The sequence below is a fragment of the Phaenicophaeus curvirostris genome, chromosome 1 (assembly GCF_032191515.1).
Source record: "Phaenicophaeus curvirostris isolate KB17595 chromosome 1, BPBGC_Pcur_1.0, whole genome shotgun sequence".
NCBI classification, from domain to species: Eukaryota; Metazoa; Chordata; class Aves; order Cuculiformes; family Cuculidae; genus Phaenicophaeus; species Phaenicophaeus curvirostris.
The window spans coordinates 23,161,852-23,174,829 of record NC_091392.1 but is presented as its reverse complement, the minus strand read 5'-3'; the positions used below and the strand labels follow the sequence as shown (position 1 = coordinate 23,174,829).

At 41.3% G+C, this 12,978-nt stretch overlaps 1 protein-coding gene across 1 annotated transcript; it reads right to left on the bottom strand.

Moving 5' to 3' along the window:
• Nucleotides 1-4,761: 4,761 nt before the first annotated feature.
• Nucleotides 4,762-9,025, bottom strand: NDUFA5 (NADH:ubiquinone oxidoreductase subunit A5). Its single transcript, XM_069850519.1, has 5 exons — nucleotides 8,942-9,025; nucleotides 7,959-8,003; nucleotides 6,315-6,431; nucleotides 5,539-5,604; nucleotides 4,762-4,963 (listed from the first exon to the last, which is right to left on the bottom strand). The coding sequence occupies exons 1-5, from the start codon at nucleotides 8,960-8,962 to the stop codon at nucleotides 4,862-4,864; spliced, it is 351 nt and encodes a 116-aa protein (XP_069706620.1). The 5' UTR covers nucleotides 8,963-9,025; the 3' UTR covers nucleotides 4,762-4,861.
• Nucleotides 9,026-12,978: the final 3,953 nt, after the last annotated feature.

Genomic DNA, 12,978 nt, shown 5'->3' with positions numbered 1-12,978 from the left:
TCGGTAACCATAGCAACCGCGGCTGCGCTCGCCGCCTCCCGCGGGCGGCGACACCGATGCTCCCGGCGTCCCGCGTCGTGACCCGCAGCCAGGGGAGGGTGGATTCTTACAGGTGGCACTAAGCTAAGAAAACACTTTTTTTCCCCTTACACCGCAGCTGGTGGCAAACGCTGTGCTCGCACCCCGAACGGTTTCCTGGCTATCGAGAAAAGTGAGCGCGCTGGGACACCGATAGCGCCGGCTCCACAGGACCGAAGCGTCAGCGAGAACCTGCGTGATGTGTCCGTGTGTCCAGCCCCACGGGGGTCCCCTCCCCCGCACAGCCTGGGTCCTGCTGACAACTGCAGCTGCTGAGTGGAAATTAAGACAGCTGAAGGAAGAAATTATTTGTTATAAATTGCTAACGTATTATGTATTTAAATATTATGTATGGATTTGGGGATTTTAGTATTAAAATGTAGGATTAGCTTGAATAATAACTTTTAGCTAGCCTGCAGCCGGATACTTAACGCTTAACTAAGGACTTTTAAGGAGGCTGCAGTTAGAAAGAATGAGAAAGAATGTGACTGTATCTCATTAAGCCAGTCCATGTGACAGGGGACAGGACAAGAGGGAATGGCCTCAAGCTCCGCCAGGGGAGGTTCAGGCTGGACATTAGGAAAAAAGTTTTCACAGAAAGGGTCATTGGGCACTGGAACAGGCTACCCAGTGAGGTGGTTGATTCACCTTCCCTGGAGGTGTTTAAGGGATGGGTGGACGAGGTGCTGAGGGGCATGGTTTAGTGTTTGATAGGAATGGTTGGACTCGATGATCCAGTGGGTCTCTTCCAACCTGGTTATTCTATGATTCTATAACAAGGACTAGCGGAATGATAAGAGAAAGAAGAACCAGCTAGGACCAGATGCAACCTTGAAGAGGTGCCCAAGGAGCCTAAAGAGCATGTGCAAGAAGGAGAGTTGTAAAGTTCAGCTGTGTGGATGATCTACAGCCTTCATCCAGAGACCCCTGAAGAAGACCCCCTAGAGGGCAGAGCGCGTGTGCCAAAGGGAGGAGACTTATGTGAATAAATACCGAGAACTGATTATAATAGACACACCTGCTCCAGGAAAAGTGGTGATTGTGTATGACTTGACTGTATACAGCCTTTGTGAACGGTACAGGAAGTTGCATGTGCATTACGTGGAGCTTTCCCCTGCATGCCCAGCATCGCATTGAAGAATACTTTACTTAATAATCAAATTAGCATTGATTATTGAGTCTGGCTTTTCACGGCATCACACCTACACCAGAATTAAAACCATATTAAACTGAACTTCCTGGTGTTTGATGTGCAGTTTCCACAGAATCAAAGAACCATTTAGGTTGGAAAAGGCCTTTTAAGATCAAGTCAAACCGTAAACCAGTTCTGAGGCAACTCTTGCAAGTATTCCAGCACGCCACGGGAAAACTGAGACTATGCTCGCTTCACACAACCATTTTAGAGGAGAAATACACAGTTCTGTGTCAAAGCTCTGGGAGAACCCTGAAACACAGTTGTACTTCAGGAGGCATTGAAATTCTATCTATACTTGGTAAGAGTATGCCGTGATCACTGTAGCCATGTTTCACAGACATTGTTAGGCATATGAGCCTGCTTCCCATCAAAAGGACAGAACTTCCCCATTACTACTGCTAATGATCTTGGTTTTTTCTTGTTCAAGTCAATCCAAGTTTGAATAGGACCAACAGTACCTCGATGGAAAGGTACAATGTCGTTTTGTGTCACTATAATATAGTCAACCTGATTAAATATTCAAACTCTTTTTCAGTTTGCAAGATGATTTTTCATTTTTTTCTAATTAAATAGCACATATGCTGTAAATAAAAAATGCAGCTTTCATTCATCTCCCTTTGAACACAACTGGAAATTATACCAAAGATTAAAATAGGTGTCCTGTTCAGAACATAGCTACTCAAAAAAGGTTAAATAGCAGATATCACCTTAGGAGTAACAAAAGCCTCAGTACTGCTGCTATACTGCAATTCAAAAGCTGTTTTTTCTGGTTTAACAGGCTCTGTCTCTATTAGGTCCCATCCTTGCAGAGAGGATGATTTTCACATGCATAATGACTTCAATTAGATGATCTCAAAGTGTTTTAAAGATCTAAAATTGTTAACTCTAAGGCTTGCAGTGATTTACCTTATTACAGCAGATAATGATAAAACAGTTCACTTTATCATGTATTTCCAACACAGTTAATAGAGAAAAATCAAGCAAAATCATTAGTCAGTCCCCAAATGAAGCCTTGCTAGCATATCCATCTTAAAATAAACTATTTGCAACATAGTACTCCTTATATAGGTTCTCTCTTGCCTGTAAAATATGTGCACTATTTTGTTGCTACTCTGTGGATTTAAATATTAGATATATAGTTACACAGTTTATAGCAGGTAAAAATTACCCTTTCTCTTCTTAGCAAAGATGCATTTTTAAATTAGCCAGGAACTACACAACACTGTACAAAACGCATACTTGTTGCGTCTCAAAACTGCAATCCATTTTCTCTCCTCCTTATGTCCTCAATAACTACTATTTAAAGCTGATGTTAAAACATAATACTCATTACTTTAGTAATCTTATGCAGCTGATTATTAGCTGATACCAAGATAATCAACCCAAATTTAAACAATGATAAAATAATGGAAAAAAATTACACATTCTCAGAATTTGATAAAAAGCTCCGAAAGCTGAAAAATCCTTTTTAATGATTCCTAGAGTTGGCTTCAGTAGAACATTTTTAATAAAGAATTTGTGAAGGTTAACACAGTGCTTTAGACAGAAAGATTTAGAAAATTATCTTATTTTAAGTGATGTGAAAGAAACACAAATTTAACTAGAAAAAACACTGAGAATATAAATTAGGAAATATAGCTAAAAATAAAATCCCCTCAAGGTAGTAAACAAATTATATTAGGGTCTGGTACTGAGAACATATTTGTGCGTTTGTGAAAGGGAGATCTGAGTACACTTTTGATCAGTGAAGCTCAGGTTTAAAGACCAACTATCAAATTTCAGCAGCAATGAGCCAAGAAAGAGACCTCCCCTCCCCTGCAAAACAACTCATGAGCTTATAGAAGACTTACTGTAAATCACAGGACAAATACAGCTTTAGAAGTGAAGAAAATAACTGAGCAAAAAGAGGGTTTAACTAATGTCTCAGTTATGGCAGAGTAGAAAGAATTCGAATAGCTTCCCCCTACCCTGAAAAATATTGCATCCTACATCATTCACACTAGATTTTGGCAGGTTTGTTTATTTTGCTGCCTCTCACATCGGCTCAATATTTTAAACCATTTACCCTCACTGAAGTCTGTAATCCTTTAATTTCTCATGCGAAAATTGTGTGTGTTAACTTTAGCAACTTACTAACTTGCTAGCAACTTGTTAACTTTTCCTTTTCTGGAATGCCACCTAGTGGTATTATTTCAGAAGAGACCAGCTTTTGCCGTTTTTAAGACTGAGAAAGCCTTGAAAACCAACCAATGAAGCAAAATATTTTCCCGTTTTGCAATTTTAAAAATCTAAAAATGCCTGTAATTATAGTAATAATACTTGAAAAAAAGCAACGCTAAGGAACACAGTGAAAATAGTTGCTAGTCAATGCCCAAGGTATATTTTCTCTTCTACTGCCCTGCTCCACCAATACCTTGATTGCATGAAATATTATGTAAAGATGTAATTAATCATTAGGAATAATGTCACAGGTAAACTTATAGGCCTATCAACTATGAAAAAAACAGATATGATAAAGTAGGATATATGCAGTGGTATTCGATATGAATGTTTTAACAAACTGCAGAATTTTGCCACATAGCAATATTTTTATCTTTAAACTTGCAAGAACTGTATTAATGGTACTGAAAAAATGTGAGTAAAGGCAAATTCACACAATATCCTTAGCTTTAGCTTGGACATTTTAATCAGGGCTTACAAGCTGAAATCTGTAAACAAGCTTTCAGAAGAGGCAAGCAGTGTTTCCATTTAAATGTTTGAAAGAACCTATGCAGGCGCATAAAGAAAGATCCCTTTTTTTCACATTACTAAGTTATACTCAAAGTCTGAATCAATAATATAGAAATAAATGTATGAAGTATTCATGTTTATAGGCAAAGCTTTGAAAGGTCTTAACACTAAAGTCTGTGCTGCGCATGTGATGCCAAGTATGACAACCTATCTGCTAACCAAGAAACCTGTTCCTGCTGTCACCTTAAGGGGTTGTTGTCCTTCTCCCCCTCACCCCTCCAACCTTGGGTCCTCCCCAGTGCTTCCCCCAAGTGAGTCATAACTAGTGTTTGTGTGGGCAGCAAAGTCAGCCAGTTCCAGACAGTGATTCAGCTGAAATCTAAAAAAAATGTTAACTCTGGTAAGCTTAGCTCTCATCATGTCACATCCCTGATCTCATTATCTGCACGGTCATAAAGACGCTGGCAGTGGCTGACAATCATACACAACAAAAGGCGGGAGAGATGAGTGGGATCACACTTTTCTACATCTTTGATTTTGAGTTCAAATGGCCTCTAATAGCTATATGTGTTAACATAAAAATACAGATGATAAAAATAATGCAGGATGAGGCCTAAATACCCTGTTAATAATAAATTACAATAGGGAATATACCAAAGGTTGTACAACAGCTGAATTTTCTTACAACCATTTTTTTTTGCAAAGAATTGAAAGCAGTCTTTAGTTTGCTGAATATAAATGGACATTAGAACAAAACATGTTTTTATGAAGTTATTATCTTTAATTTAAAGACAACTGTCAGTAACATTATTAATTAACTTATTTTTTTACTTCCAAGAGGTTACACCATTTTGAAAATTATATTGGCCATCTCCACTGGTCAGAAGGAGGTTCTTCAACTAGAGGTTCCCATGGTTTCCACTGTATCATTTTTCTTGCCAGGGAAAGCTCATTTTCAGCCTGTTAATAAACACCATAAATAAATCCTTAATACTTTGGCAATTGTACAGAATTTAAATTACCTCTATTTCAGTTCATTATCTTAGTGATGTCACTGTAACAGTCATGGACTACGACAAATTTCATCTGTAAACATCAAAAGGAACTGTGTGTGTTGGAGGGGTTGAGGTTTTGTTTTAAAAAATAGACTGAATTACCCAAACAGATTGTTTGCTCACCTAGTTGCTCCCAATGATAACCTCATGATACTTCCCAGTCTATTTGAATAATACCCCCATATTACTCACTCATCTTCTGCCCTTTCCACTGACTTAAGACTCTGTAACAATCAATGTAGATACACACGGTATGTAGACAAGCAAAATACAGTAAAAGCACTTTAACTGTGTCAGGTTTTAGCATGGTCATCCCAATTGCTAAATGAAAATTATTCTTCAGATTTTTTTTTCTATTTGTTTTTTTTTTCAGCAAAGGAAGATACAGAAAACTGCTAATTCTTTGAACAATATTCAGCTAAAGGAATGATGAAAATCACTACTGCCTTTTGTACCTAAGCTTATATTTCCCCACTTTACCTGTACAATGACTTCTTCTATGTGACCACTATTCAGTTTGTCCTGTAGTTTTTGCACGTCAGTCTCCTGTTGTTCCAAATGCATATAAATAAAAGTTTATTTTTACTGAGAAGGGGAAAGCCCAGATAAAAGCAGGAAGTTATTTAACCAGATCACACTCTTAGTTGTCCTCAAAACTACTATCAAATCAGCGGCTTCTGTCACTTTACATTACTCAAAAAATCTCACACACTTTTCTTACTGGGAAACCAACACCTAACTGTCTGTGATAAAACAAAAAACTAGTGCTATTTAATGATGCATTAGCCACTAAGGGCCTTAGTATGTATCTTGAAATAAAACTTTAATTTTAGCTTTTTATAAAATAATAAGCAATCTTCCAATTCTCACCTTAAACAGACAATTCCAACGTTGCATAGTTTAACTAGCAAAGTGTTTTAAAATGTCAAAGCCAAGGACTGTACTAAGACAGTACACTGGTAAGAGCACATGCATTTTTTGTGCAAGTGTGTGGAAATTACCATTGTTCTACCAATCCTCAAAAAACCGTTTGCCTCTAATTTTCACAGAAAATGTCAGTAAGAAATGAACACTTCTTTTTAATATACCATCAAAATATTCCTGTCAAAACCAAAAATATACTTCAGGACTTCAATTATTTCTGAACTGATAACTGAAAGTCACTCTGAAAAAACCAGCAAGTCATTTTGAAAATCATTCTTCTGATCCTAAAAATCTTCTAACATGTAACAATTATGAAACAGCACTGTACTTACCGTTTGCACCAAACTAAATCGCTGATTTACAATCTGTTCAGTGTATTTCCTATATGCTGCATCTTTGGGAATGTTTTGCAGGACACCAAGGATTTTTGTGTACAGTATTCGCAGGCGCTAAAGTGATCACAAGACACGGTTAAAATACATTACTAGAATTATTTAGCTTCTTGTCCTACATAACCTACTAGCTAACTATCTATACACAAAACATAGAGGGTTATGGTATTTAATCCAGAAATGTAGTATTAACAAAATAACTAAGTGGGATTTACAAGGACTGGGAAGTTACCACTGTCAGATTCCTCAAAGCGGAAAAAAAAAAGTTGCAACCTGACATTTAAGGCAAAATGGAAACAGAAGCTGTGTTTCTAATACCAACCGTACTTTAAGAAATGAGGCAAATTCACATCTAAACCATCAGTTTCTGAAAAATTAGCTGTGAAAGACATAAAGAAGCACATAAACTAACAAGATTTTCTTATTTTGTTTTTTTCTGGGCATTTCCATTCTGGTGCAAAGTTCTGAGTGACAGATGTATTTAAATCAAAATAAACTTGAAACTTTTATTGCTGGAGTTAAATGCAGTGATAAGGACACACTGGGCTGAAGAAAGCTTTTGGGCCTCATGTTGGCTGGGTAAATTCTTCTAACTGAAGAGGAATGGATATCCTACAGGAACAAAACCAAACAGAAGCAGAATACTGCAGTCCAAGAAATAAAACACAGGCAAAAGCAGGAAACAAAAAGAGGACTGGAACAGAATCTATATTTCAAATAACACATTGCTGATTTCTTTATTCTCGGCTTTAAGTCACTGAAAAAAAAATTTAGTTTCATGCAGGTGTCTGATAAGGCAGTAGACAAAGCTAGAATCTTTTGTGTAGAACAATAATGATTTTTTCAATGGTTCTGACAGTATTCCTAACTATTGGTGGCAAAAGCATTTCTTACACAGGATCATTACATAGTGGGAAACTTTAAAGTGGAGAAAACAAAGAATTACTGAAGTCCTTTCAAAACTTGTGCCCCCTGAATAAACAAGCAAGATGTGGCAAGCATACTTCCATAACTGAGGCTGAGGAGGTGAAAGTACCAAGTTGCTACAAGAACACTTCATGTGGTTCCTGAGAACCACTGAAGTATTCCAATTTCAACAGTGTGCACCATCATAAGGCAAACTTTGCACCATACGGTTAGCCTTTATCAGGCAAGACCAGCTTATCCCCTTAGTATAGGTGTAAACTATTCCAGTACGTACTGAGAACACAATGTAGCAAGGCAATAAAAATCTGTATACCTGTCAAGTAGAATTTACAATTATGAAAAACTGAATTTAAGAGTTCTTGGCTTTTGCACTGGAGATAAGAGAAACCAAACAACAGTTCATAAAAGTACTAAAACAAAGGAGGTGTTTTAAATCAGCAGGTGTAACAAAAAGTACATGTGCAAAGTAACTCTTGATAGCATGAAATAAAACTTTAAGAGAGAATTTTTCTACCTGTACCACTGTGGCACATTTACCCTTTCACTAAGCTGGCACTGCTTTAAGGTACACAACCACCCATATATGCAAATACATAATGAGAAGCTTTGATCTTACCGACAACCTCTGTTAAACACAGAATAAGACACCAGACGTACCTCGTGAGGGTTTTCAGCTACAGCCAATCCTACGAGTCCAGTGGTCTGCACAAAGAGCATAAACACATTAAATATCCCCAACCATCCATTTCCATGCTGTCCGATTGTTTTGTTTGGGTTCAACACACACCTGACAGGGACCTGACATAAGCCTCAACCTCCCCCCTCCCGTCCCCCAACCGTGATTCCACAAACCCGCCGTATCCAACCAGGGCACATGGGAGGAAGGGAGGGAGAGAGGGAGGGAGAGAGGGAGGGAGAGAGGGAGGGAGAGAGGGAGAGAGGGAGGGAGAAGGGCGGAGGGAGGAAGGGAAGGAGAGGAAGGGAAGGAGAGGAAGGGAAGGAGAGGAAGGGAAGGAGAGGAAGGGAAGGAGAGGAAGGGAAGGAGAGGAAGGGAAGGAGAGGAAGGGAAGGAGAGGAAGGGAAGGAGAGGAAGGGAAGGAGAGGAAGGGAAGGAGAGGAAGGGAAGGAGAGGAAGGGAAGGAGAGGAAGGGAAGGAGAGGAAGGGAAGGAGAGGAAGGGAAGGAGAGGAAGGGAAGGAGAGGAAGGGAAGGAGAGGAAGGGAAGGAGAGGAAGGGAAGGAGAGGAAGGGAAGGAGAGGAAGGGAAGGAGAGGAAGGGAAGGAGAGGAAGGGAAGGAGAGGAAGGGAAGGAGAGGAAGGGAAGGAGAGGAAGGGAAGGAGAGGAAGGGAAGGAGAGGAAGGGAAGGAGAGGAAGGGAAGGAGAGGAAGGGAAGGAGAGGAAGGGAAGGAGAGGAAGGGAAGGAGAGGAAGGGAAGGAGGGCGCGAAGAGGGCCCAGCACCGCAGCCTCGGGGAGCGCTCGGGCCGCGCCGCCGCCCCCCTCCCCGCACGACGGGTCCCGCGCTCCCCCCCACTCGCAGGGCTCCGCGCTCGCCCCCGGCCGCTCCGCTCGGGAGCCCCCAGAGGCCCGGGGCGGCGCGGGAAAGGGCGAGGGCGGCCAAGGGGGCCTCGGCGCCGCCTCACCCTCCGCAGCGCCCCCGCCATGGCTGAGGCCGAGCGCCCCGCTGCGCGTGCGCGGCGCCGGGGGCGCGCGGAGGACGCGGCGAAGGGCGCCGGGCTGCGCACGCGCCGCAGCCGCCCCGGCCCCGAAGCGGAGCGTCACGGGTCGGGCGCGTAGGGTCGGGGGGGGCTGCGGGAGTGGGGAGGGCCGCGCATGCGCCTTCGGGCGGCGGCGGCGGCGCGGCCCGGAGCGGCCCCTCTGAGCGAAGCCGGGGCGGCGGGGCCTTGGTGGAGGACGGGGATGCGGAGCCTGCTCTCTCTGAGCCGCGCCCGGAGGCCGCCCCGGCCCGGCCCGGGGCCAGGGATTACCCAGCAGTGGCGTCTGAGCGCGAGGCAGCCGCGTTTGGAGCCCGGCGCCTTTGGGGGGGTGGGGTGAGCGGTTCGCCCCGGAACGGAGAGAGGCGCCTGAACGTTTGTTCTTGAGCGTTGGTTTCTATTAGTACAGCGGTCTGCGCGATATTGCTAAACACAGCTTATGGTCAACATGTGAAACATAGAATTATAGAACGGGTTGGGTTCAAGGAGAACTTAATTTTGAGTTCCAAATCCCCTGCCCACGGGCAGGACAACTCCAGCTAGACCGGGCTACAAGGCCCCATCTAACCCGGCCTTGAACACCTCCAGGGATGGGGCAGCCACAGCTTCTCTGGGCAACCTGTGCAGTGCCTCACCACCCTCATTGTGAAGAAATTCTTCCTAATTTCTAATCTAAATCTTCCCCCTTCCAATTTAAAGCCATTTCCCCTCATCCTGTCACTGCATACCCTTGTAAGAAGTCCCTCCCCAGCTTTCTTGTAAGCCCCCTGGAAGGTAACTGTGGTCTCTGCGAAGCTTTCTCTTTTCCAGGCTGAACGACTACAGCTCTCTCAACCTGCCCTCAGAGCAGAGGTGCTCCAGCCCTCTCACCAGCTTCATGGCCCTCCTCTAGATCTGTTCCAACAGTTTCCATATCCTTCTTATGTTGGGCATTCCAGAACTCGACACAATACTCCCGGTGGGGTCTCACAAGAGCAGAGTAGAGAGACGGAATCACCTCCCTCGACCTGCTGGCCACACTTCTTTTGATGCAGCCCAGGATATGGTTGCCCTTCTGCACTGCAAGCACACATTGCTGGCTAATGTTGAGGTTCTCATCAATCAGCACCCCAAGTCCCTCTCCGCAGGGCTGCTCTCAGTCATGTCATCCCCCATCCTGTATTAAAACCACAGATTGCCCCAACCCAGGTGTAGGACCTTGCACTTGGCCTTGTTGAACCTCAGGTTCACACAGGCCCACTTCTCCAGCTTGTCCACATCCCTTTGTATGACATCTCTGGTATGACAACTGCACCACTCAGCTTGGTGTCATCTGCTGACTTGCTGAGGGTGCACTTGATCTCATTGTTGGTATCACTGATGAAAGTATTAAACAGCACTGGTCCCAGTACAGAACTCTGAGAGACACCACTTGTCACAGATCTCCATCTGGACATCGAGTCCTTGACCACTACTTGGCAGTTTCTAAATGAATACTCTTAGTAGAAATTATTCACACAGAAGTCATTAGCACTGTATGTTGCGTTTAGATTTTCATCATGGTTCTAGTAATAGACAATGAGTGTTTGGTGGATGTCTTCTCTTGGCTGGTGACAGTACTTGAAACCAACTGATTTTTGCCAAGTGATAGATGCCAGTAATGAGTTCTCAGAAACTATTATGGGTTCATAGTTTTTTAATTTGTTTTGCTTTCCAAAGGGTTTTGTAGAGTCCAGGCTTAGTCCAAGCTTAAGAGTTTATTTCAAAGCTCGATTTCATGAATCAAACAACTGTGTCAGGCCTTAAATCTTTAGAAGTATATTTGGTTGCAGCTAAGAGCAGTCTTGTGTGATGTGTACTTGGAAATAAGAGTGTTTATATCCATTCAAGGTGAGATTTTGATGTAGTAGATGTGATCTGAATATGTGTCAGCTTCTGTCACTTTCATGAAACATGTATTTAGGCTTTGCAGAAGTTTCTACTACATTAATTCTAATTTTCTGTGAAGTATATGTAAAAATAAATACCGTGTGATTGATAACTGGTGCAGTGTGTAACAGCATTTTTATGTCTATTCCCTACATCTGCAAATAGAGCCTTATGTAGAAATAATGCAGAAGCTTATAAACATTTAGAAAAAAAATACGAAAAAATAATAAGGGTTGTACTTGCATGTATTTATCAGTCAGGTCTTCCTGACTCCAGTTACTTTCTACGTCACAGAATAGTCATAAGTGTTCTGGAATTTGCTTAATAAGCAGAAGCATGTATATGCCTTCTCTAAATTTTAGCAATTAAATTGGTTTGACCAAGAAAATGTGTTAAAAAGTAGCTGATAAACATGGGAATCAAAAATAAAGATCACTGTAACAGACCATGGTATACAGGTAATTTCTGAAAATGTGATTAGTTAGTAGAGCAAAAAATCCCTGTAAAATATGGAAAATAGAAAATTAAGGGACTTGAGATAAATAGAATGGGAGAAATAATCAATAAAAAGACAGTTTAAAATATTGGTGGGGATAAACATGATGTTCATTTGAAGATCTACTTGGCCTGGTATAAAGTCTTACCTTTATGGCCAGCTCCTGATTTCCAGGGTGGGTCTTGCATGCTGAGTAAGATTTGATAGTGGTTGTGTTGCAACATATTTATTCTGGATGATTTTTTCTTTATAATTCCTTTGGCTTGCCGACTCTTGTTAGGAGTGTGATCCTGTGTGTTAACGTACAGTGTAGGCACCCTAAGAAGGCCTTGTTATAGCTGTGACTTCCCTTTTTTGCCTCGACAATGAATTTATCTCATTGTGAAGTCTCACAAATTGCCATATGATTTGGTATCCAGAGGAAAGTCTTCTTTATTCTGGCCTTACATGCATGGAACATAATTGACTGATAGATTTATTACTAGTAACTGTCTAAGATCAGAATTGGACGCTGTTTACATAGCAATGCAAGAAGTGTTCAAGAAGTGTGAAAAGCAAAACAATCTCACACTTGTAATATGCATATATATTTGTTCTGATAATATCCTGGTTATGTGAAGGAAATTAAAGAACTCACGATAACCAATTAAAACATTTATATTCTGTATATGTATGATATACATTAGATTTTTTTATTATGTAAGAATTTATTTCTGTCTTATCACCTCTTTGCCAACAATAGAGCAGGATCTCAGCATTGTCTGCTTCTGTTGTACTGGGTTTTTTTAGTGGCTTACCACAGTTACTTAAGTCACACTGGCAAAAGAAGTTACAATGAGCATTATTTGTCATCATTAAATGGTTTCCTTGATCTTATGCCCAAAGATGAGATGCATCTTGTGCCTTATTTAAGTTTACAGGTGTTTTTAAGCTTACAGTTTCATGATTCTATAAATGCAAGTCAGTTATGGGACAGGCAAGAGTTCACAGTGTACAATTTCATTTAATCACAACAATTAAAGATAAGTTCGAAATTTGTTGTTTCCATGTTTTGTTCCCACTTTGTCCCTTCATTTTAGTAAAGATAGTTACTGATTGCTTAAAACCAAAACAAGACAGAAGTATGACATCAGTAACATCTATGTCTAGCTAGAGGAAAAAAAATCCATCTTCTTCCTTATCCCATGCTTGTGATTTAACTTACAGGGCCCTGCTATTCTTGATGTTACTGGGGTTGTTCTGTTTTTCCATCACTGCTCTTTGTGGTGCTGTGCCTCCTGCTTCTTTGTCTAATTTCAAGTTAATAAATTGAGTCAGGTAAGTACTGCTGGCTGTCATTTAATCTTAAAGCTTTTCATCACACCAGCCTCAGAGAGAGAGGTTAGTGTTTGGTGATGTAATGTGGTGGGATCTACCACTAGTTAAAGGCTAAGCTTTGTCAGATTTTATATAAGTGACTATGTTACCAGATTTTGTTAATGTAGCCCTTGAGACTAAGTTGGCAAATAATTTATTTTCTTAATGAGAGTTGTTGAACCAATGAGGGTAAAAATTATCCTAT